Source organism: Dysidea avara, chromosome 2, assembly GCF_963678975.1.
Source record: "Dysidea avara chromosome 2, odDysAvar1.4, whole genome shotgun sequence".
Classification (NCBI taxonomy): domain Eukaryota; kingdom Metazoa; phylum Porifera; class Demospongiae; order Dictyoceratida; family Dysideidae; genus Dysidea; species Dysidea avara.
In genome coordinates this window covers 11,513,813-11,538,832 of record NC_089273.1, presented here as the reverse complement: position 1 = coordinate 11,538,832, position 25,020 = coordinate 11,513,813, and the positions used below count along the sequence as shown (strand labels likewise).

General features: G+C 37.3%; 1 protein-coding gene across 1 annotated transcript in view; it reads left to right on the top strand.

The window, feature by feature from the left end:
- The window catches only part of LOC136246607 (uncharacterized), a 102,058-nt gene that overhangs the window by 20,197 nt on the left and 56,841 nt on the right, over nt 1-25,020 (top strand). The window contains exons 2-4 of the mRNA XM_066038133.1: nt 896-1,912; nt 13,226-13,448; nt 15,263-15,548. Of these exons, the coding sequence (XP_065894205.1) occupies nt 912-1,912; nt 13,226-13,448; nt 15,263-15,548 (1,510 nt within the window). The 5' untranslated portion in view covers nt 896-911. The remainder of the gene's footprint in view (nt 1-895; nt 1,913-13,225; nt 13,449-15,262; nt 15,549-25,020) is intronic.

Below are 25,020 nucleotides of genomic sequence, written 5' to 3'. Positions count from 1 at the left end.
GACATTGCATTTAGATTATTAACATTGCACCGTTCGTGTATAACACCTTACTGGACAATACTTATTTATTGTCCTGGCAATAACTACCATACTGTACAAGTAACTGGGATATAATAATTATATATGTGACCAGATTTTACAAAACCGATCCAAATCACACATCAGGCAAAATCAAACTATCACCAGCAGTGGATAGTTACACTATCGTACTACTGGTTTTGACCCTCAGCACTACTCAAACTACTTGAGGCTGATTTTAACAGACATCTTTTCTGGGTGGTGTGGAGTGCTCAAATGGCGGTTTCAGGCCTTGTGAAGGATCTGGCTTGGCAAGAATCAGTGGTTTACTGGTGGACAGCCTTATGATGCTGGCCAGACGTTTACTCTGTTGATTTTACTACATATCAGCCACTAAGGAGCAAGCGCAGCCCCGTAATCTCGTGTCTGTACCCCAATTGTGGTCTATCTCTTGCCCTCCCCGCCACCCCCCACCCTCCACCCTCCACCCCTTTGTGAGCACTCGTGATACTACTTTGCTAGTCCAACTGCTCACTTATTTGGCAGGAAACTCTACAAACAGCTACAAATGTTGGTAGTGGCCTGAAAGGTAATAGATCGATGCATCGTTTGTGTGATTTTCATACGCGTGCTTGCTATCCTTGGCAAGTTATGCAGACTTGAATTCTTTAAAACCGTTTATCTCAAACTTCTAATGTGCGATTTGGATCGTTTTTCCAAAATCCAATCACATACATATATATGTATATATATTTATACATGCATTTATAGTTAAATTGTAGTTGTTGTACATACCTGTATGTGCATATGTGTATACATGCAAAAAAGACATGCATATGTTACATATGTCACATGTATTTGCATATTTTTACTGTAGATTTGATGTTACAGTTATGCAATCATTTAAAGTATCAAAGCAATATTTGTGCTATTTAAGCACAGTACACCTGCAACGCTTTTCTACTATATCACGTGTCCAATCATCATTTCTTAAACAACATCAAATCCTGCATAGCCCATTATTGACTTTTCGTAAAATTTCATTCAATATTTTCAACATAGAAGCTATAATAAAAGTTCAATCTCCACTTAAATTGAAATTTTGGGATAGATCCAAAAAGTCAGACCAAAAAATACACAATAAAGATATTTATTTGTTAAAAGACGATTTCAAGTTCCACCATAAAGTGCCAAGGGATACTCTAGTTGGTAACCTTTCAAAAACAATTCAAGGTATTGGAAATGAAAAAACAAAAGTGGTGTATGTATATGGCTTACCAGGCATTGGAAAGAAAGGATTAGTCAGACAGTTTGCAGAGGAGCATTATAAAAGTCTAAGTAAAAAAGTGCCAAAAACATTTGTTGCTATGATCAATGCTGCAAACCCAAACAGTTTCCACCAAGATCTCTTTGAAATAGCTGAAAAAATAGGTGTCATAGAAAATTTTGAGGAGTATTCCAAGACCACAAGCAAAATTGAGGGATACAAGGAAATATTATCAAAAATTTCTACACATTTAAAGGATAGGCCAGATTGGCTTCTTATTGTACAAGACATTAAATTAGATAGAGACTTGAAATGGCGCATTGGTGGACCTCTTCCTGGAAAAACTGACTTGCCGCTGGTAAACAAGATGCAAACTATGGACATAAGTGATGGTCTGCCACTTCCGGGAAACCCTAACAATGGGACTATTCTTCTTACAACATGTGATAGCTATGCTCATCGTCACTGCTCAATGTACACAGATTGTTTTAAAATGCCCAAAGGAATGGAAGTTGTGGAAGCTGTGCAGCTACTGGAGCATGCCAGTGGATTTAAAGACTTAAGAAGGTGTTCTCCAGCTTTAAGAGTTATGCAAGAATTGAATAATGTACCTACATCTGTTTACTGGTAAGATGATGACACATTGTAGACTGTACAGTTTATGTACACTCATTAGCAACCTTTATTATAATTACTGTGCTATTATTTATATGTGACCAAATTTTGGAAAATCACCCTTATGGTCATACCTGAAATAATTAGTATTTTTTTAAACCGGCATGGTGCTGTTAATAGCAGAAAATGCTTTTCCAATATTTCTAAAACATTATTATTCTTGTAATTTAAGGTTTCTATGGTTTATTCTACCCTTAAGTGGATAGGAAATTAACTTATAATGCTGTGTTTCACAACTAAATATTTAATGTGTCAAATGTGCCCATAAGGGTGATTTTCGAAAATTCAATCACATAATAGTAATATTTTGCTATATTTAGTGAAATATGCAAATAAGATTGGCTAATAACAAGATCTCAATATCCACTGAACCTGTAGATGTACGGTATCTAGTCATGCATCTAGTTAATATGAGTATGTAACACAGTATATACCCCTTGAATTGTTAGTGATATGTGACCAGATTATACAAAACCAATCCAATCGCACATCAAACTAACACCAGAGTTCTTTACTGAACTAATTTGTATAATAATGTTTTGTTTTGTGTAATTTTGTGGATGTTTTGTACTATGTTTCTAGTTGTATGTGGTTGTCTGTTCCTTGTTCTTTTTTTCTCTGTAAGATCAGCTATGCCAAACTGAGGAGTTTAATCAAAAATCAAATCAAATCAATCCACCAGTGGATAGCTACACTATCATACTACTACTTTTAACCCTCAGTACCACTCAAACTACCAAGGCTGGTTTTAACAGACATCTTTTATTGGTGGTATGGAGAGCTTGAAAAGGGCTTGGCTTGGCAAGGATCAGAGGTTCACTGGTAGTGCCATGATAATGTTGGCCAAACGTTTTCTCTGTTGAGTTTGCTGCATATCAGCCACTAAGATTCCAGCACAGCCCTGTAACCCCAGAGTCTTGTCTGGACTTCAAACATTCCATTTTGAAGTCTATCTCTTGCCCACCCCACCACCCTCCTCCCCCTCGTGATACTTTGCTCATCCAACTGCTTAGATATTCCATATTATCTCTACAAGCAGCTACAAGTACTGGAAACGGTCTGAAAGGTAATAGATTGATGCATCTCTAGTGTTAATTGCATACGTGTGCTTACTATTCTTGGCAAGATATGCTGAGTTGAATTCTTTAAAACCGCTTATCTCCAAACTTGTAATGTGTAATTGGGATCATTTTTCTAAAATCCAGTGTCACATACGATGATTATGGGTAGATCAGCAGGTATTTATACACAAGATTTGTTGTGGTGACGCTTCTAATTTTCTGAATAAAATGTGTGCATATGTATAATTATATCTAAACCAAAACAGCCAAGCTGTAAAAAAAGAGAACGGCCCCCAAAAAGTCCAGGGTGAAGAAAGAAGTGAATTCCAAGGTGGTGGCCAAGAAATGACTGTGATGGTAGGTTAATGGCAAAAATTTCAATTACGACAATTCAGGTGAATTTGTGTTGCCTCCTCCACTAGTATTCGGCACCAAATTCACCTGAATTGTCATAATTAAAACTTTTGTGATTAACCTACTATCACAGCCATTTCTTGGCCACTACCTTTGATTTCACATCTTTTTCACCCTGGCCTTTTTGGGGGTCACACTTTTTTTTTACAGCTTGGCTGTTTTGGTTTAGATATCACTTCTTTTTGTATGTCAAGCCACAAAGCCGGCCATAAACTGGCCTTGGTGCTTCCTTTTAACTTGTTATTTTTCTTTACTGAAGGAATTGTAGAACAAAAGTAGTAATTGTGTGCATAGCTTTTGTTTGATAAAATATTTGTATATTGAACACTGAATGATTATCACATACTGTAGTTAATAAGGTGACTTTTTACATAACTGAGCTGTAGCTGAAACTCTCATTGTTTGGAGCTGAACTCTTTTCAGGGTGACTTGTTTCTAGCTGCACTCTCTACATGGTAATTTGTTTCTAGCACATAATTCTACAGGGTGATTTGTATGTAGCTGATTCTCTAGGGTAATTTATATCTAGCTGATATCTCTACAGGGTGACTTGTTTCTAGCTGATCTCTCTACATGGTGATTTGTTTATAGCTGATCTCTCTACAGGGTAACTAGTTTCTAGATGAACTATCTGTGGTTTGACTTGTTCCTAACTGATCTCTCTACGTCAACAGACTACGTGATCCAGCACATATTTTACAGCGTGATTTGTTTGTAGCTAATTCGATTCTCTATAGGGTAACTTGTTTCTAGCTGATATCTCTACAGGGTTACTTGTTTCTAGCTAATCTTTCTACAGAGTGATTTGTTTGTAGCTGATCTCTCTACAGGGTATATAACTGGTTTGTAGCTGAACTATCTTCTGGGTGACTTGTTCCTAACTGATCTCTCTACATGGTGATTTGTTTCTAGCACATATTTCTACAGGGTGATTTGTTTGTAGCTGATTTCTATACGGGTTACTTGTTTCTAGCTGAACTATCTACTGGGTGACTTGTTTCTAACCAATCTCTCTACATGGTGATTTATTTCCAGCACATATTTCTACTGGATGATTTGTTTGTAGCTAATCTCTATAGGGTAACTTATATCTAGCTGATATCTCTACAGGGTGACTTGTTTCTACCTGATATCTCTACAGGGTGATTTGTTTGTAGCTAATCTCTATACGGGTTACTTGTCTATAGCTGATGGGTTACTTGTTTCTAACCAATCTCTCTGCATGGTGATTTGTTTCCAGCACATATTTCTACTGGGTGATTTGTTTGTAGCTGATCTCTATAGGGTAATTTGTATCCAGCTGATATCTCTACAGGGTGACTTGTTTCCATCTGATATCTCACATGGTGATTTGTTTGCAGCTGATCTCTCTACATGGTAACTTGTTTCTAGCTGAACTCTCTACTGGGTGATTTGTTTCCAGCACATACACTGGGTGAAGCTGATCTCTATATGGTAATTTGTATTTAGTTGATGTCTCTACAGAGTGACTTGTTTCTAGTTGATCTACCTACAGGGTGATTTGTTTGTAGCTGATCTCTATACGGGTTACTTGTTTCTAGCTGATCTCTCTTCAGGGTGACTGCTCTATTAGGATGACTGCTCTATTAGAGTATCTTGATCTTGCACTTGCTACATCAAGTTGGGTTTCGTGTTATAACTTTGTGGATTTAAGTCTGATTCTTCTACACCATTTAAAAGCCTTTCTAAGATGATTATTCCATCTGTACAGCGATTTTTAAAGCATTACTCCAAGCGGTTTATCTGGTTGGCGTGGAAAGTATTCGATTTTTATTAGCCAAACTCGATTGCGTAATAGTTGCACACTGTTGATTTTTCGTTGTATCTTCGTGGTGTTTAGTTCGATTTCTTTCAAACCACAAAAGGTTTGAGGTTCAATACTAGTTAACCTATTCACCCACCGATTTTCAGCTTCTTCCCATAAGCGGTTTACCCTGTAGGTGTGACAACATATTGGCGTTATTTTTCGTGAATAATCGCTAATAACTCCTTCACTGATCAAGACACACGATAGTGTGTCGTGTGGCCTAAGAATCCGGCGCGCCACACCGTGGATATATTGACAGGAATTTTCACACCTTTGTATCTCGGGGATACCTTATCTGATTGGAATAAAATTTGCTGCAGAGTTTCCCGCCAGTTAGGGGAGTCCACATTCCAACTTTGTAGGAAATCGCTCAAGCCGTTTCCGACTCGGATACGAGCAGCCAAAGTTTAGATTTTTTCTTCGTCTTTTCGCAGACTTGCAAAAATTGTTATAAAACGCGTACTCCGATCGTCTTGAAATTAGGCAAACAGAAAAGGAGCCCAAAGGCAAATCCTAGTATCAAATTTGACGCAAATCCGATGGACGGTTCACGATTTATGACTAATTATTCACGTAAAATAAGATCAATTTGTTGTCACGCCTAATTACAGGGTAAACCGCTTCATCGAATGAGTTTAAAATCGGTTTGTGGATAGATCAAGCATTGTAGGAGTGCCTTTTGGTGGTTTGAAAGTAATCGAAATAAAGATCATGGAGATATGACACGAAACTGAAGGTGTGTAACAATTGCGCAATCGAGATTTGTGAATAAAAATACCAATAATTTTCACGCCTACATGTAGGCAAACCGCTTAGAGCAGTGAGCTGAAAATTGGTATCTAGCTGGAATATTCATCGTAGAAAGTCCTTGCAGTAGTACAGATCAATCGGATTACAAACCACGGAGTTATGATTCGAAAGCCAACTACGCACAGTAAAAACAAAATTCTGCCACAATATGCACTACTTTTGTGTAGTGACGTTCACTACTTTTGTAGTGACCTTTACTACTCTTTTGTAGTGACCCTCACTACATAATAGTTAACGTCACAGTGACGTTCACTACAAAATCAGTAGTGAACATCACTACACAAAAATAGTGAGTACTGTGGCAGACATTAGTAGTGACGTTCACTACATTTAGTAGTGACCTTCACTAGTTTGTTTTTACATTGCGTATAGCAAATGCGAGATCTAGATGCTCTAATAGAACAGTCACCCTAATAGAGCTTTCAGCTAGTTAATGACTTACTCCATTATGGAATTCTATTAGCTACATTGCAAGTCATTCTGTAGGGAGTTCAGCTGCAAACGGTTAAACTTATAGACAGTTCAGCTACAAGCAAGTCACCCTGTAGAGAGTTCACTTACAAATATATCGCTGTAAAGATTCAGAATATTACAAGTCACACTGAAGAGGGTTCAGCTATCAAGTTATGCACCCTGTAGAGAGTTCAGCTACAAACAAGTCATTAATTACAATGTTCAGCTACAAGTAAGTCACTCTGTAGAGAGTTTAGCTACAAACAATTCACTCTGTAGAGAATTCTGCTACAAAAAAGTCATCGTGTAGAGAGTTTAACAACCAAAAACCACCCTGTAAAGAGTTTAGCTTTACTAAAAAGTTACTCTGTAGAGAGATTAGCTAGAAACAAGAGAGAGATCAGCTAGAAGACATAACCTTGCAGAGAGTTCAGATACAAATAAATCACCCTGCAGAGAGTTCAGGTATAAACAAATCATCTGTAGAGAGATCAGCTAGAAGAAGCCACCTTGTAGAGAGTTCAGCTACAAAGAAACCACCATTTAGAGAGTTCAGCCACAAACAGAGAGATCAACTAGAAACAAGTCACCCTGTAGCGAGTTCAGCTACAAACAAATCACCCTGTAGAGTTCAGCTACAAAAAAATCACCCTGTAGAGAAATCAGCTAGAAACAAGTCATTTTGTAGAGAATTTAGCTATAAACAAATCACCCTGTAGAGAGTTCAGCTACAAACAAATCACCTTTTAGAGAGTTCAGCTAGACACAATTCACCCTGTAGAGAGTTCAGCTACCAACAGATCACCCTGTAGGAAGTACAGTTGGAAACATGTCACCCTGTAGAGAGCTCAGCTACAACCAAATCACCCTGTAGAGAGTTCAGCTATGAACAAATCACACTAGAAGGAGTGCAGCAGCAAGTTATCCAGTAGAGAGATCAGCTAGAAAAAGTTACCCTGTAGAGTGATTAGGTAGAAGAAATCACCTTACAGAGAGTTCAGGCTTAGCTACAAAGAAACCATCCTGTAGACAGTTCAGCTACAAACAAATCACCCTGCAGAGAGTTTGGCTACAAAAAAAATCACCCTGTAGAGTGATCAGCTAGAAACAAGTCACTTTGTAGAGAATTCAGCTACAAACAAATCACCCTGTAGAGAGTTCAGCTAGACACAGGTCACTCTGTAGAGAGGTCAGATAGAAGAAGTCACCTTGTAGAGAGATCAGCTATAAATAAACCATCCTGTAGAGAGTCCAGCTACAAAGAAACCATCCTGTAAAAATTCAGCTAGAAACAATTCACTCTATAGATAGATCAGCTAGAAACAAGTCACCTTGTATAGAGTTCGGCTACAAACAGATCATCCATAGAGAGTTCGAGTAGAAACAAGTCATGCTGTAAAGTAGCAGTAGTCAGTTTATAGAGTTAAGATATAAAAAACCACCTTGTAGAGAGTTTAGCAAAGAAACAGAGAGATCAGCTAGAAACAAGTCACCCTGCAGAGAGTTCAGTTACAAAAATTCACCCTGTAGTGAGATCAGCTAGAAACAAGTCATTTTGTAGAGAATGCAGCTACAAACAAATCACCCTGTAGAGAGTTCAGCTAGAGAGTTTAGCTACAAGCAAATCACCCTGTAGAGAGTCAGCTATCAACAAATCACCCTAGAAGGAGTTCAGCTTGAAAACGTCACCCAGTAGAGAGATCAGCTAGAACTCTGTACAGTGATCAGCTAGAAGAAATCACCTTGCAGTGAATTCAGCTACAAAGAAACCATCCTGTAGAGAGTTCAGCTACAAACAAATCACACAGTATAGGGCACAGCTACAAACAAATCACCCTGCAGAGAGTTCAGCTACCAACAGATCACCCTGTAGGGATTTCAGCTAGAAACAAGTCACCCTGTAGAGAGATAAACTACAAACAAATCATCCTGTAGAGAATTCAGCTATGAGCAAATCACCCTAAAAGGAGTTTAGCTTGAAACAAGTCACCCAGTAGAGAGATCAGCTGGAAAAAGTCACCCTGTAGAGCAATCGTCTAGAAGAAATCACCTTGCAGAGAGTTCAGCTACAAAGAAACCATCCTGTTGAGAGTTCAGCTAGTAACAAACAAATCACCCTGTAGAGAGTTCAGCTACAAACAAGCCACCAACTAGAGAGATCAGCTAGAAGCAAGTTACCTTGCGGGGGCGGATCTAGGATTTCAGAAGGGGGGTGCTAACATAATGGTTGGTTGGCTAAGAAAAGTGACAACTGGTTAATACAACTAGCACACTCAGCATGCAGAGCATGTTCTATCTAGGGGGATATGGGGGCATGGGGGGGTCTGGGGGCATGCCCCACAGAAAATATTTGCAAATTTAGCCTATTCAGTATTAAAATTTGGCAATATTTTTGACTGAAAAATGATGCCACTTTGTTTAAGTGATTCACAATTCTTTCACAATGCTTGTAAAGCATTGTTAGTCACCTAAGTGTAATAATGATGAAATGACACCATTATTCCAGAACAGTTGCAATAGGGCACAACCAGCTAGTAACTAAAAATATATTCTTTACATAAAGAACAGGAAGGAGAAGGATGCAGCTACACATGATCAATACTTGCCATTAATTTTGTGTTTAAAATACACTTTGCGGTACATTAAATTTAGCAATTTTAGAGTTTGGTTTTTTTTCTAATTGTTCACAAATTAATAAAATTTATATGGTAAATCCATCAATATACAAGATCGCTAAATTTAGTGTATTGCTTGGCTTAAGGTATAGCTAGTGTGCTTTACAGTTACATGGCTCAAACTATAACATCCAAACGGTAACAATGAAGAGAGGGCTAGAGAGGGCAAGTATACACTCACCATGCATTGTGTAGGGTACACATACATAGAATTTTCCAGTTAGGGGAGTCAGGGGTGATGCTCCCTCTGGAAATTTTTGGAATATAGCTATCACAAGATTGAATCTGGAAGCTATTTTTAACCAAATACTCTATTGTACTGAAAGATTGTTGGGGTACAAGATGGATGAGTTCAGTTGTAAGCAATATTAGAAAAAACAGAACTAAACTTTTAAATGCTATTAGATTATAAAGCAATACATAATATTGGATTGTCAAAGACAAACACAGGATTGGATCTTAAGGTCACTGTAGAGATTTAAAATGCACACAAAAATAGCTTCAACTTTGTAGTATATATAACCACAGACTGTTCTATTACCATTTCAATCTGACGTTTTACAACTATATGGCCACATCACCATATTAATTTTTTACAACCAGAGTCCAAAGTCACTTACATATGCAACTAGTTTTTGGCAACAACTAACCCCCTTATAATGTGACAGCATAAATGCTGTGGTATCATTTGAGCTTATAAAGTTGAGCTTCAAGGGGTTTGGGAGTGCAAACCCTGTATGACATTAAATTTTATTAGCTTCAATTGATGCTATATTCAGATAAATTCAGCATGGAAGTTTGGTACTGATAAAGCAAAAACAAACAGTTCTCAGATACTACAGCTTTGTTTACTGTATACATGCTAAGAAATTAACTGTTTTACTTAAGCATGTCAACCCAAGCATCAATGTAGCAACAACAAATACCCACTATAATATTAAACTATTTGACAGAAGTTGTTCTCAGAAAGTGATTAGTATATGGCAGGATGTTTGGAGCAATGGTAAGATAGCAGTGCACAGGTCAAGAAAACACACTGGCAACCAACGTCTTGAAAAAAACCTTATGATAGATGTTCTATTAGAGTAGTTGACTGTTCTATTAGAGTATTTCGATTTTTTGCATCTTTTAGATTAAGTCTCACACCAAAAGTATAATTTGAACCCTTCTTAATAATTGTAAGTAAAGATTAGCCATTCTCCCTTCTCTTTCCATCATTTCATTGCCCATGTATACGTATAACATGCAATTGCATCTATACTGCAACTTCTAGAAGCTTCCTAGCTTACATGGTAAAAAGTTGGAGGGGGATTGCTTCAGTACCCCAAGTACCCCCCTAAATCCGCCCTTGCCTTGTAGAGAGATCAGCTACAAAAAAAAAATCATCCTGCAGAGAGTTCAACCACAAACAAATCACCCTGCAGAGAGTTCAGCTGCAAACAAATCACCTTGCAGAGTTCATTTACCCTGTAAATTTTTATTTTTATTTTATTATTAATTAGCAAAGCCCACCAGGGGCAACACACTAATGTGCATTACAAATCACAAATTATTTAGCTTATCTACAATGTTCTTAAAAGTGTCAAGGTTAATTGTGTCAATATTATCAATTTTCAAGTTATTCCAATCAATAATTGTTCTTGGCAGAAAAGAATACTTGTATAAATCAATTCTGGATTGTAGCTGTGCAAATTTGAGGGGATTATTGGCACGAGTATATGATACAGGGGTTGCAATTGGATGAGGTAAACAATGATTTGGTAGCACCAGTAAGTTTCTCACAATCTTGAATAATAAAATAAGTATAGCATTCCTTCTCCTACTTTTTAAACTTGGCCATTGAAGGTAATTAAGCATATCTGTAATACTGTGTTGTTGACTGGATCTGTGCCATGGTTTATTAAGGACAAATCTAGCAGCTCGGTGTTGGATCATTTCTAATTTGCTAACTGTTGTTTGGTGATAAGGATCCCAAATGGCTGAGCAGTATTCAATAGAGGATAACAATAATTGTTTGTATAAGTGTTCTTTGATTTGTATTGGGGCATTCTATAAATAGTTCAGCTACAAACAAATCACCCTCTAGAGAGTTCTGGTGTATCTCCAATACAATTTTTGTGCAGCCAGATCTACAACTTTTGGGGATCGTTGATTGGTGGTGATGAATAGCAAAGGCTTGTTAACGAAGCAACAATAGGAAATACGGCGCGCGTACACAAGGATGTAGTCTTGCCAAGCAAACGCGCGCCGTATTTCCTATTGTTGCTTCGTTAACAAGCCTTTGCTATTCATCACCATTAATTAACGATCCCCAAAGTTGTAGATCCGGCTGCACAAAAAATGCATTGGAGATCCACTAGACCTATTTTTCGCCGCCCCCACACAAAAAGAAAAAAAGCGGTCTGGGCACGAGACTATAGTAAGGCCACAGTGGAAGGTCATAAAAGATGCCAGGTGGGCACAGTGGAGCACTTTGTGCCTAGCCCTAGGCCTTCTCAAAGACCTATGATCTAGTCTATGATAAAGTTAGTGGGGGACCACTTATAGCAGAGGGGGACCAACTGTGGCGGCGTAAGTTGTCCGGGGGGACAAGTTGCAGTGCTGCAAGTAGTACGGGGGACCAAGTATGGTTGCTGCAAATAGTCCGGGGGGACCGATTTTTGGGGGACCGGTTGTAACATGACAGACCACGCCTACTTTCTAAAACCGTCTATACAGTACCATTAACCATCGGGTATAATTGTAATGATACTCTGGTATGTAGCTATAGTTTTAGCTATTTCATAGTTTCATGCTAGTTACAACATTGTATTAAATTGGAAATAATGTAGTTGTGTACCTGACTTCAAATTATTAAACAAATGTGATTCTTTCAGTATTATGATTAAAGAATGGAACACCTTGCCTGTTAACATCATTGAAACGTCTGATGTGAACGTTCGTTCACATCCCTTTTACAATCATATTACCACACTAGTACTAGCTTGTAATTAGTCGAACAATTGGTTTACTGTATGTTAAGTTAGAACTGTTTTTTGTTGTTGTTGTTGTTGTAGTTGTTTTTTGTTTTTTTCCTGAGCATACCAGCAGGGCTGACTGCTCAGTACAAATAAATAAATAAATGATCACTTTTATTTTGTTATGCCCAAAGTCAGTCAGTTTCTGGGGACTGAGCCCAGTTGTGGCCAAATCTCTGCATCTCTGCATCTCCTTTTGACAATTAATTGCTTTGGAGGGAGAGAAGATTGTGGCCCAAGTCCAGTTTTATAGTCCAAGTGTTCTTCTCAACTTTCACCTACATTATTATTATTATTATTATCAACACTTTACAGTGACCATTAAATGAGATACAGGAGTGAAGTAATCACAGACAAAGTATTATCCAGAATTCTATTCTTTCTGCAGCAAACTTTATTCAGTACCATTTCCAGTAGGTGCAAATTCTTCTATAGTTACTATCTTCAGAAGCAATCTTACACTGAATATTCCACTTCTCAATGAGACAGGACAACAGCAGTAGTTACTGTAGTAACAAACACAAATCAGTACCATAATTTGCATTTTTCGCAGAATAAGTTTTATATGCAAAAATTATACGAAAATTTCTTACATTAAATAGAGCAGTCATTCATATAAATCATACAACATATTTTGCATGAAAATTTTTATCATGATAATTTTTTTGTATGAAAATAAGGTGCATTGCGGTAAGTGTCTAACAAGCACATATTTGTTTACATACCACAACCTACCAAGTAGTCTTTGCACCTACAATACAGTGTAAAGGGAAAAAAAAGGTCGCGAGTGTGACTGCTTTATTAGAGTCATTGACTGCTCTATTAGGGTATCTCGATCTTTTCAGTAATATATAGTACAGTGTATTGACACCGGTTAGTTACGCCACTGGAAATATTTATGAGTGCCCAAGCAACCATGGCACCCATGCTTCCTATGCCCCTGTAAAATATAATACGGTGTATACATGTTTACTTATATAAATGTACATAATTATGTCTCACTACAGTGCTGGATTACATGTGTCTGCCAGAGCAAGTGCTGCAGGGATAAATGACCCAAATGTATTGTTTGGCAATTTACTTAAAGATATTCAAAGTCCAAAGTTTAGTAACATAACAAAAATGGCAAGTGATGAACGTATTGATGACCTTGACTATCCACTGAAGATGAGAAAAATGCAAAAAGTAGCTGTTGAAGATCTTACAAAAACTGATTCACTAAGAAAAAAGGTGAATTACAAAGTCTGCTATTGCCATACATATGTATTGTATGAAGCAAGGTAATACTTTTTAAACTATTTATATAACACTTTCCTAGTACATAGATTGAAGCTTAGTAGCTACATAAACACCAACATGCATATGGAGCTTTTACACATTTACATGTAACACTGTTGTATATTTACATATGCTAACAGTACTGGCCAGATACAAAATATCACTATAGTGCATGTGTAGCCTCCTTGTAGTATGCAATAAACTCCCATAAATTTACAGTAAGTAATTATTTGTTAGGAAACAGCCCATTATACCTTTGAAATTGCCTATTATGAGCAATTATCTGTAACAGTTAGCCTTGTCTGCTGATAACTGAATTCAAAATTATTAATGTAATGTGATTGTTGGTACCATCCTTTACCTGGGGGCTGTTGACATCATTATGCTGGTGTAATTATTACAGTCATCATGTAAAGCCTTAACTTTACAAACTTTATAGCTTATAAAGATCTGCAGTTTCTTAAAGAACATTTAGTGTCTATAAAGTGTAGATTGCATGTTTGTGAATAGCTATACACTCTTTCACCCATGTATATATAAGTTATATAAATGCGTAAGTGCAGTGACTATTATCAGGTACAGTTCTAGGAGGGTTTCATCGGTTTTCAGAAACCAGTCAGCTTTCTAAAACTGTCAATGACGATTAATTTTAAAACCAGGTTTATATTAAACAGATAATTTATTAAATAACTTTCCTTAAGTGATTAAATTACATAAACTACTTACCTCCAACACACAATGATCCAAAAATGCTCTCCTCCTACACCTTGAAGCATGTTATGTGCCTCTAAAAGTAAATGTGACCAGGCCTGCGAAAACCAGAAATGTGGGCACAAACTACACTCCGTCGCATAATGGGTCATATCTTAGTATTAAAATATGATATTTTCAATGTGTAACTTGTGTTGTGAGGCCAATTTAATTTTAAGGAGGGGCTAAATATTACATGGTCATAGGTTAATAGAACAAAAATGAAGCAAATTTTGTGTCTCCACATGCCCTGTTGTCACAGGCCCTGTTGTGCCCAGTCACAATTATTACTTTAGCTGTTATGACTTCTACAATTGCTTGAAAAGGCATCATATACATAGGCCCAGAATGGTAAGATTCAAATTTGTTAGAATGATTAATCATACTGTAATTACCTAAAGAGACTATAAATATAGGCTTTGATTACAATTAGTCAGTATAAATCCCACTGCTAATATTTTTTCTACCCTAGAGTTGGAAAGCAGTCAGCAACTTTTTTAGAACCACCTGTGACTATTATTGTTGTAATGGATCCTAATATTTTTATCTTTATTTTACCATTCCTCTTAATTAAAGTGTGTTCAACATATAGTTAATAAATTGATATGTACTAGCAAGAGTACATAATAATAGAAGAGGGAGGAGAGTGTCTAACTCTCAATATAGGCTGTACAAACGCACAGCGCTCAAACCCTCCTACTTCAATCCATAGAACAGCTAGCCATATATCAATACCTTTTTGTGAACAGAAGACTTAATATCTGTTGATTGAAGCAGTATAATGCTGAAGCCTACTTCAGAGGGCAGCGCCTATAATCGAGATAGCAGCGCCGTTTGTCACCTTTGGTGGCTATAGATGATTGCGTAATGTCTGAGCGCTGTGCGTTTGGCGAATCTATAGCAGTTAGACACTCTCCTCCCTCTTCTATTATTATGTACTCTTGGTACTAGTATAGTTGGAGTAATATGTGGCACTTTAACGCTATATACTTTAATATCTAATTCTTCACTTTCAGGTGTACACACTACTAGCCTGTTGTGCACCTTCTGCCATTCCCCCACAGCTGATCACTAGCATAACTGGGAAATGGCCTGAAAATGATGTTTTTGTTGAAAAACAAATTTATGGTAGTGAGACGTCAAGGGTTAACATACCTGCTTATGTGAGGAACTACTTGTCATGGGTTACTACATTGTTTGGAGGCTACAACACTAAAAGTGCAAAGCTACTACATTATGAAGTTATTCAGGTAACTCAAGGATTTCATGATATATTCAGAGAGTTATTTATCAGTGGAAAATGTAAGAATTATTAATGCATAAATGTACTAGTTACAGTGTTACACATACATTCAGGATAAAATTATGTGACCTAATTTTAGAAAACTATCAACATATAAGCTACATTAGGGTCCCCCACTGCTTGCAATGATGCTTGGGAAAAGCAGACAGCAAAAGCAGAGCACTCGAGTCTAGCTGGTTTTGATGATAATTTGATACATACTTTATACATAAAAAATCTAATCATGGACAATAAGACCAGTTTTTCCAGACTCACTCAAATATGAAGCTGAAACTTAACCAGTCCATACTGACTTTTGTCCCTATAGACAACAAAGAACCTATAAAATTAATATTGAAAAATGTGCATATATATATAGTGAGTCTGGAAAAACTGGTCTTATTGTCCATGATTAGATTTTTTATGTATAAAGTATGTATCAAATTATCATCAAAACCAGCTAGACTCGAGTGCTCTGCTTTTGCTGTCTGCTTTTCCCAAGCATCATTGCAAGCAGTGGGGGACCCTAATGTAGCTCTGGCGAGCCTGGGGATGGCATGGTATTACCTGTGCTATATATAAAACTGTACTTTCATTTTAGCCAGTTTTGAGGCCTGAATGGCCCATAAGTTTGCTTAATTCAACCCTACGTCTTCCTCTTTAATTTTTAACAGCCCTTTGTCCTACATCAGCCTCCACCTACCACTCTATTTGGAGCTCACCTGATACAATCAATCCTGATTTAAAATTATTGAAATGGTGAGAAACTCGGTTTTTGGCTTCTTTTACAGTGAATGCTTTGCAAGGTAAGAAATTGGTGTAAAACATGTGAAAAATTGGTACATGTAGCTTCATCCATTGGCAAACTGCAACACACTGAATGCTTAAACCACCATTTCTTGATACTTTAAAATAGGAGATAAGACCAGTTTTCCCAGACTGTGTCACATTTGTTAAACAGTGTGGGAAATTACAGCACTAGGCAGGACTAGGCACTGCGCAGCTGAACTCTCTACAGGTAACTTCTGTGTAGCTGAATTCTCTACTGGGTGACTTGCTTGTAGTTGAACTCTCTACAAGATGGCTTGTTTGCAGCTGAACTCTTCAGGGGGTGATTGTTTATAGCTCAACACTCTACCTATGACTGAATTCTCTACCAATCTATGGGGTGGCTTATTTGTAGCTAAACTCTTCACACGGTGATTTTTTGTAGTTGAATTCTCTAATGGGGGACTAGCTTGTTGCTGAACTTTGCAGGGTATATTGTTTGTAGCTGAACTCTCTACAGGGTGATTTGTTTGTAGCTGAGATCTCTACAGGGTGATTTGTTTACAAGTGAACTCTATTGGGTAACCTGTTTGCAGGAGAACTCTCTACTGGGTGACCTGTTTGTAGCTGAATTCTCTGCAGGGTTACCTATTTGCAGCTGAACTCTCTACGGGGGAATTGTTTGTAGCTGAATTCTCTAATGGGTGGCTAGCTTGTAGATAAACTCTCTATAAGGTGATCCATTTGTAGTTGAACTCTCCACAGGGTGATTTGCTTGTAGTTGAACTCTCTACAAGGTAATCTGTTTGTAGTTGAACTCTCCACAGGGCGATTTGCTTGTGGTTGAACTCTCTACTGGGTGATTTGTTTGTAGCTAAATTCTCTGCAGGATAACCTGTTTGCGGCTGAACTAACTATGGGCGAATTGTTTGTAGCTGAACTATCCACAGGGTGATTTGCCTGTAGTTGAACTCTCTACTGGGTGATTTGTTTGTAGCTAAATTCTCTGCAGGGTGACCTGTTTGATGCTGAACTCTCTATGGGTGAATTGTTTGTAGCTGAATTCTCTAACGGGTGACTAGCTTGTAGCTGAACTTTGCAGGGTAATTATTTGTAGCTGAACTCTTTACAGGGTGATTTGTTTGTAGTTGAACTCTCCACAGGGTGGTTTGTTTGTAAGTGAACTCTCTACTGGGTGACCTGAACTATCTACAGGTGACTTGTTTCTAGCTGAATTCTCTACCAGGTGGCTTGCTTGTAGCTGAATTCTCTACCAAGCGACTAGCTTGTAGCTGAACTCACTTTTTTGTAGTTGATCTCTCTACTGGGCGACCTGTTAGTAGGTGAACTCTGCAGGTGACTGAACTTCTACAGGGTGGCTTGTTTGTAGCTGAACTCTCCACAGGTTAATTTGTTTGTAGCTGAATTCTCTATTGGGTTTAGCTTGTAGCTGAACTCTCTACAGATTTGCTTGTTTGTAGCTGAACCGTCCAAAGGGTAATTTGTTTGTAGCTAAGCTCTCTACTGTGTGATTGTTTGTTTGTTGCTGAACTCTCTACTGGGGACCTGTTTGTAGCTGAACTCTCTACAGGTAACTTGTTTTTGGGCTGATCTCTCTATTATATGGTGGTTTTGGGCTGATCTCTCTATTATATGGTGGTTTTTTGAAGCTGAACTCTCCACAGGATAATTTTTGTAGCTGAACTCTCTACTGGGGGACCTGTTTGTAGCTGAACTCTCTGTAGGCTACTTGTTTCTAGTTGATCTCTCTATAGGGTGGCGTTTTATAGCTGAACTCTCCACAGGGTGATTTACTTGTAGCTTATCTCTCTACACAGTGGTGGATCTAGGATTTTTTTAAAGGGGGTTTCTGAAAGTTGGTATAGCTGAATGAGGCATTTGATGACATTTCTCCAGACAATTTTGAGATTTTAGAAGTGCTGAGATAGGATTTTAGGCTACTTTTAGTTAGCAATTACAATAAATCCAATGCTTTAAACTGTGAATACTATAGCTAACTATTGGGCAAAGATGGTGCCTATAAGATGTGGCTTTGATTGCTCTATTAGAGTAGTTACTTGACTGCTCTATTAGAGTATCTTGATTGTTTTTAATGCAGTAGGAGATGAAAAGTGAAGTGTTGCTGAGGGTTTAAATGATGTCAGTTAAGTGCAGCTGCATGCATGCCACTGAAATACAGTGGTATATAGTTGTTTGATCTGACAAATTGTCAGTACAACAATGTTTATGTATTAAGATTTCTACTGAGCTAAATTCAAAAGGGAGTTTCTGTCGAAACCCCAGAAACCCATCTAGATCTGCCACTGTTACAAGGTGGCTTTTTTGTCACTGGATACTCCACATGGTGTAGCTGAGCTCTCTACTAAGTAACTCTTTTGTAACTGAACTCTTTACTAGGTAACCTGTTTTAGCTGCACTTTCTACTGGATGACTTGTTGTGCAGCTGAACTCTGTACACAGTGACTTGTTACGAAACTGAAAGCTCTAAGTACTAATGATACTGAATGCTCTAATAGAGTGACTGTAATATTAGAGTATTTTGATCATGCACTTGCTACACAGGGGCGAATCCAGAGTTTGGAAAGGGGGGTGCACTTTGCTGAAAAGTTGAAGAGCAAAAATAAATAAACAAATAAAATAAAAGGTACAGCAATAATGGCTACCCTTTACCAAATGTATTTACTATAAAATATATAAAGATCCTTATTCATAGCTTCATAGTTAAGCTACACTGCCTCATGAATACTGTAACTGCTTTATTAGAGTGACTGCTCTATGAGAGTATCTCTATCTTGTAAGCAATTTTTTGAAAGGGATGAAAGAAGGGGGGCACGTGCCCTCCCCTGGATCCGCCACTGCTACACATAGTTGGATTTTGTTTCATAACTCAGTAGCTTTTACTTCGATTCTTCTATACTACTGCAAAGACTTTCTATGATGATTTTTCCATCTGCATACTGGTTTTCAGCTCACTCTTCTTAGCGGTGTCACAGTTATATATGTTTCCCTGGAAAATGCATTTCCCGCATGCATATCCCTAGGGATCTGTGTTTCCCTGCACACATATCTCTAACTGGCTAGCGATCTACAAGTCACAGTGATATATGTTTCCCAGGGTAGAATGTTCCCTCTCACCATATAATACCACACACATATATCCCTAGGGATGTGTGTTCCCCATGTCTATGCATTCACGCACAACTGATCAATAACTTTCATGATACTCTTGCTTCATTGAGATCTATCTTCAGCTCCTCAGACTCATATACATCCCCTAAAATATCTCTGTTGGTATACTTCATGGCTTACTGCCAGGGGGCACGAAACTAGCCTAGAATAGCTGGCACTTATTTGTTTCCAATCCATGGGGATGTATATTATCTATGATTCAGCCATCATGATCATGCCCCAGCTGGCATGCACACAACACAAGCGAAGGGATTTCCCGCACAAATTTATTGATGATGATTTTCTACTATACTCGTGTATAGCTATGTTGCCTTGTAAATTCTGGGCACAATCAGTACTTACTACCTGTATGCCCAGTATAATATATAGCCGTAAAGTCAGGGTAATAAAAATAAATTATAGTAAATTTCAAACTCGTCACAGTTATACTGTATGTATAGCTAATATTACAAGCATAACATTATTAGCTTTGCATGAAGAAAGGTGCTAGTCGTGTGTAAAGTGTTCAATGTTGTAGCACATTTGAAAGCACTCCAAACAATAGAACTGTGCTTTCTTGGCTTTAGCAATCGACGTTTGTGCACAATAAGCATGTGTCCATGCCTTACATTTATCACAGCTTATCTGTAAAATAAATATAGCTATACATTACTGCAGTAAGTGCACTAGCTATAGCTACCTAATATATGGGTAGTAAGTTATAGATTTATGCATTATGGCTACTTTGGTTTTTGTGACATACCCAATCCAAGTAACAAGGGTGGTTTACACTGTTCTCTCTGGCCCCACACATGACACATCTATACTTCATGTCCGCTATTATGTAAAATTACACTTCCCGAAATGCTCCACCCTAGGAATCACAATAGTAACTTACCTGAATGCAACAAAATTGTGATAGCAATATCAACCTGTGCCTGCAATAAATCAATTCTTTTTAGGGAGGGCTCATCTACCACTTCTGTAAGCAATAGTTGTTCAGCTACCTATACATATAATGGTAAACATCTTTAAAGGGCATTAGTTCAACAATATTATTGCTGATTACCTTCAAGGAGAATATCCCACAATTACACATATCATATTGTATTCTCTCCCTTAGTTCACATGCTTTAAACTTATTAATTACAACTTTGTCTGTCTGCATGTGATCAAACCTCACCTTGAAATACTTCCTGAGATATAATTCACATTAAATTTGTAAGTGCACAACTCTGTACAATTTACTTACTTCAGAACAGCAACAGTGACACACAGACAGTGTGGGAAGGGCCATAAGGATCAAGGTGGTAAATCTTCTTCTCTTCCAAATTTATAGCCTACAATAAGAACATAATTAAAGACTTTAGCATGCACAATATTACTTACAATAAATATCCAATGGTTGCAACCCTGATTGTGATTTCCAATCAAACGTATCTTTTCGCTCAACTATTCCTAAAATAATGATTATCTACAAAATGAAAATAATGTGCTATGGAAACCTTAGAAAATAGATGGTTGCTGTGATCCACTGTTGCACGACTTATTATATTCGTGAATATGTAAGAGGGAATCACAATGCAACTACCATCGATATTTGCCAAAAGTTTCACATATCCATTGACAATCTAATTAATTTGGAACATGAATATGGTCACATTCACAATGCATTCTTACTTCATCATTTAAGTACTGGTTTTGCTTCAAAGTGTGAAAGCTTCCATGATAAATGGAGAAATCACCTATCCGAGCTTTTATAACATGGCATGGCTGCCCTTCCCAGATGTTTTCAAGTTGCTTCTAAAATAATATTATGCACATAGCACATACATTGTATGCATAATTTACATACATAGGGCTCCACAACATCAGGTGTTGTCACCTTCATGATATCTGATTTTGATTTTACAATATTTGGTTTAACATCTCAACGTCTGATTTTGACTTCACAGTGTCTTGTTTTCCCCTTTTAACATCCAGTTTTTTCTCAACATTTGATTTTGACTTCACAGCATCTTCCTTTCCCTTTTTAACATCTAGATTTTTCTTCAGAATACCTGGTTTTGGCTTTTCATCAACTGGTTTTTCATTCATGGTATCTGGTTTTGCTTTCTCAATATTTGGTTTAGCCTTTTCAGCATCTGACTTTTTCTCAACATGTGGCCTTTTCTTCTCAACATGTGGCTTTTTCTTCAGAATACCTGATTTTCCTGTTCAACAACTGGTTCTGCCTTCACAGTATCTGGCTTTGCTTTTTCAACATCTGGTTTTGCCTTTGGATTTCGAATTTCTAGTTTTAATTTTTTGCTGTTACTCTCTGGTTGCCATAAGGACATAAAATACTTGCATACACATTGACAAAAATAATATTCTTACTGTAGCAGCCTTAATCTACCTGCACTTTCTGCTCCGTTTTGTTTTTTCACCGATGTTTGTTGGAGAAGGGTATTTTAAAATTCTCTTGCATTTTTCTATTCCTTTTGGAGGGGAAAGAATTTCATCAATTGCATTTTTCCTGTAAAAACACACTACATGCATATGGCTGTATATATAACAATATATCTTTTCTGTACCTTTGTAGCTCAGAGCTGTGGTACTCGTTTTGGTGTGATTCAAAGCAACTGGAGAAACGCTACCATTGTTTTGCTCAAATTGTGGAAAATGGCCACCATAGGTATTGGGAGTATTTGTACTGTAGCATTAACTCCAAATCCATCATCAACTGTGTCTGGTTGCTTGCCTGTAGAAACATGTAGTATACACTGTGTACAGACAGGCTATAGCTTACTTGTGACACATGCAAATGCATGGGCTCCTGATAAGCATGGATCATCGTTTTCATCATAGGTAGGCAATCTTTTTGATACTCCCAATATGGATGTCTCTTTGTTTTTGTTACACCTACCACCTGTTCCTATACAGACATCCACACAGCAATACATTTATACTGATCACTTGATTTACTTACTTTCAATTGAGGAATATTCATTGTTATCATTATCAGCTATGGATTGGCTGAGCGTATGGCAACTTTTGATCAAGACTTCCTCTTTTGTGATGATTCAAGCATGCAAGATTTGATCACTTGTACATAAGTCATCTCCACTTCTAACCAAAGCATGGTCACTTCTGATTGAGATATCTTGAGACTATGGATCTCCTGCACTTCTTATTGATGAGTCATACACAGTACCTTCCAATGACTTATTATCCTCTTGAATATATGAACTGTCACTGTTAGTGGCGTGATGGATACTTTGAATGGATGTAGTAGTGACAGAATGGATATCATTTGAACAGTTAGGGTTGCAATCTTCCAAACATGGCTTTAATTGACAAATATTGATTCCTTGCTTCAGAATTTTTCCAGAAATGTTTTTTTAGAAAGTATGATGTTTTCAAGATTTCTACAATGGTATAAGGACCAAACCATTTGTCTTCCATTTTTTTCCTTTCTTGATCTTTTGTTGTGTACTGTGTCCAATAACTTTGTCTCCAATCTTAAATCTATATTGCACAATTCCTTTCTCTTAGCATATTGTTGTTTTTGCTTTTCTTGTGCAGCTTTAATGTTCATCTCCGTCTTAGAAAAAATCAACTTTTGCTTTTCAAATACTTCCTTGACATACTGATCAACATTACCCACAATATCCTTAACATTATCAATGCTATTGCAATAGCTTCATTTTCTGCTTCAAGGGGAAAGTGTGCATCTCTTCCATACATTAAATGAAAAGGAGTATATTTAGTAGATGTCTGCATGCTGGTATTGGTAGCAAATAGAGCAGAATCAAGATATCTACCTCAATCATCTGAGAAATCCTCCATTAGTTTTGACATAGATCTAAAAAATTAGGTATTATAGAAACTGTGTGTACATATGACGTACCTTTTCAATGTTTGGTCTGTTCTTTCATCAAGACCATTGGACTGTGGATCGTAAGCAGCTGTTATTCTCATTTTTACATCAAAAATGCTTTTTGCAATATTTTACTAGTCTATATACAAAAGATGAAATGTTTATAATTGTCCAATGCAATTTAATGCATTTTTTTACCTGATTAACAAACTCTTTTCCCTGGTCACTGATAATGTGAACTGGTGATCCTTGTCTGCAATAAATCTTATATATTCTCCTGGCAACTGAGATTGCAGATTTGTTTTCAATCGGAACAGCTTCAACATATTTGCTAAAGTAATCTGTCATTGTCAAAACATATTGATGACCTTGAGAAATTGGCCTGAATGGGCCAATCAAATCCATTCCAACCAAGTACCATACTTGAGGTGTTACAGCAATTGGCTGCAACTCTATTGCAGCTATCTGTAGCTGAGGAGCATTTCACTGACAGCGGTCACACAATATGATCTATACAAAAGAATGCATTTGGATATTGGATAATTCTTAGCTACCATCATGCATGCAACCTACTGTATATAGCTGTACATGCTTACACATCGATCATAGAGGGCCACTTACCATAGTTATCATACTGTAAAAGTAGCTGAATAGCTACAGTAGGTCATAGTCTTGTTTAGGTAGCATTATAGTATTATACTAATGCACTGTAGCTGATACACAGGGACAATTAGCTACTTATTAGCATAAATATAGCTATGTATATAGAATAATTATATTAAGGTACAATTACCTGTAACATCTCTTCCTTTGTGTCCACCAGCAGTCAAGTGGCATTCAAGAAAAACATGATCAGTCTCATTTTTTTTCAAAACTTGTCTTTCAAATGTTTTTCTGTCTGCAGGTTTGTCTTGGTAATACAGTTTTCCTTTAATTATTGTAAAGCTTTTACAACTTCTCCTTAAGACAAACTTCTGTGACTTTGTGTACCCATCCGGGTACACTTGCTTGTCTATATAGCCAACAATGGCGTCGTACTGTTCATCCTGCATTTTGACGGCTCTCAACATTAATCTTGCATGTGCAGTCTGATACTAAGGGTACTAGATAACCTACAGTAGCTAAAGCCACTTAAAGCCCAACAAACTTTTAATACTGAGCTATATTGCCCAATTTCAAGCTTTGCAGTTGGCAATGACAACAACAAAATCTCTCAGCCTCATCTCACAACATTGAAAATCTCTCAATATAGCTAGCTAGCGGCTAGCACTGAATTTTATACATGCAGCACTGAAAATCTCTCAGAAAAATGAGAAAACTCTTACTCAAGGTCCAGCTTTGGTGCCAAATGATTTCAAAATCTCTCAATCTAGCTAGGTATGCAGGTTTTCATAAACTAGTTATGGGAAACATATATCACTGATGTGAGTTGGTGGGAAACACGGATCCCTAGTGATATGTATGTGGAGAAACACGGATCCCTAGGGATAGGTATGTGTGTGGGGAAACTCATTTCTCGGGGAAACATATATCACTGTGACAGCAGTTTGCCTAGTAGGTGTGAAAACTAATACTTTTTTTTATTTGTTCATGAAACTTGATCACATAGTTGTAACACAGGTTGGGTTTTGTGTCATATCTCCATCATCTTTCTCTTGGTTCCTTTCAAATCA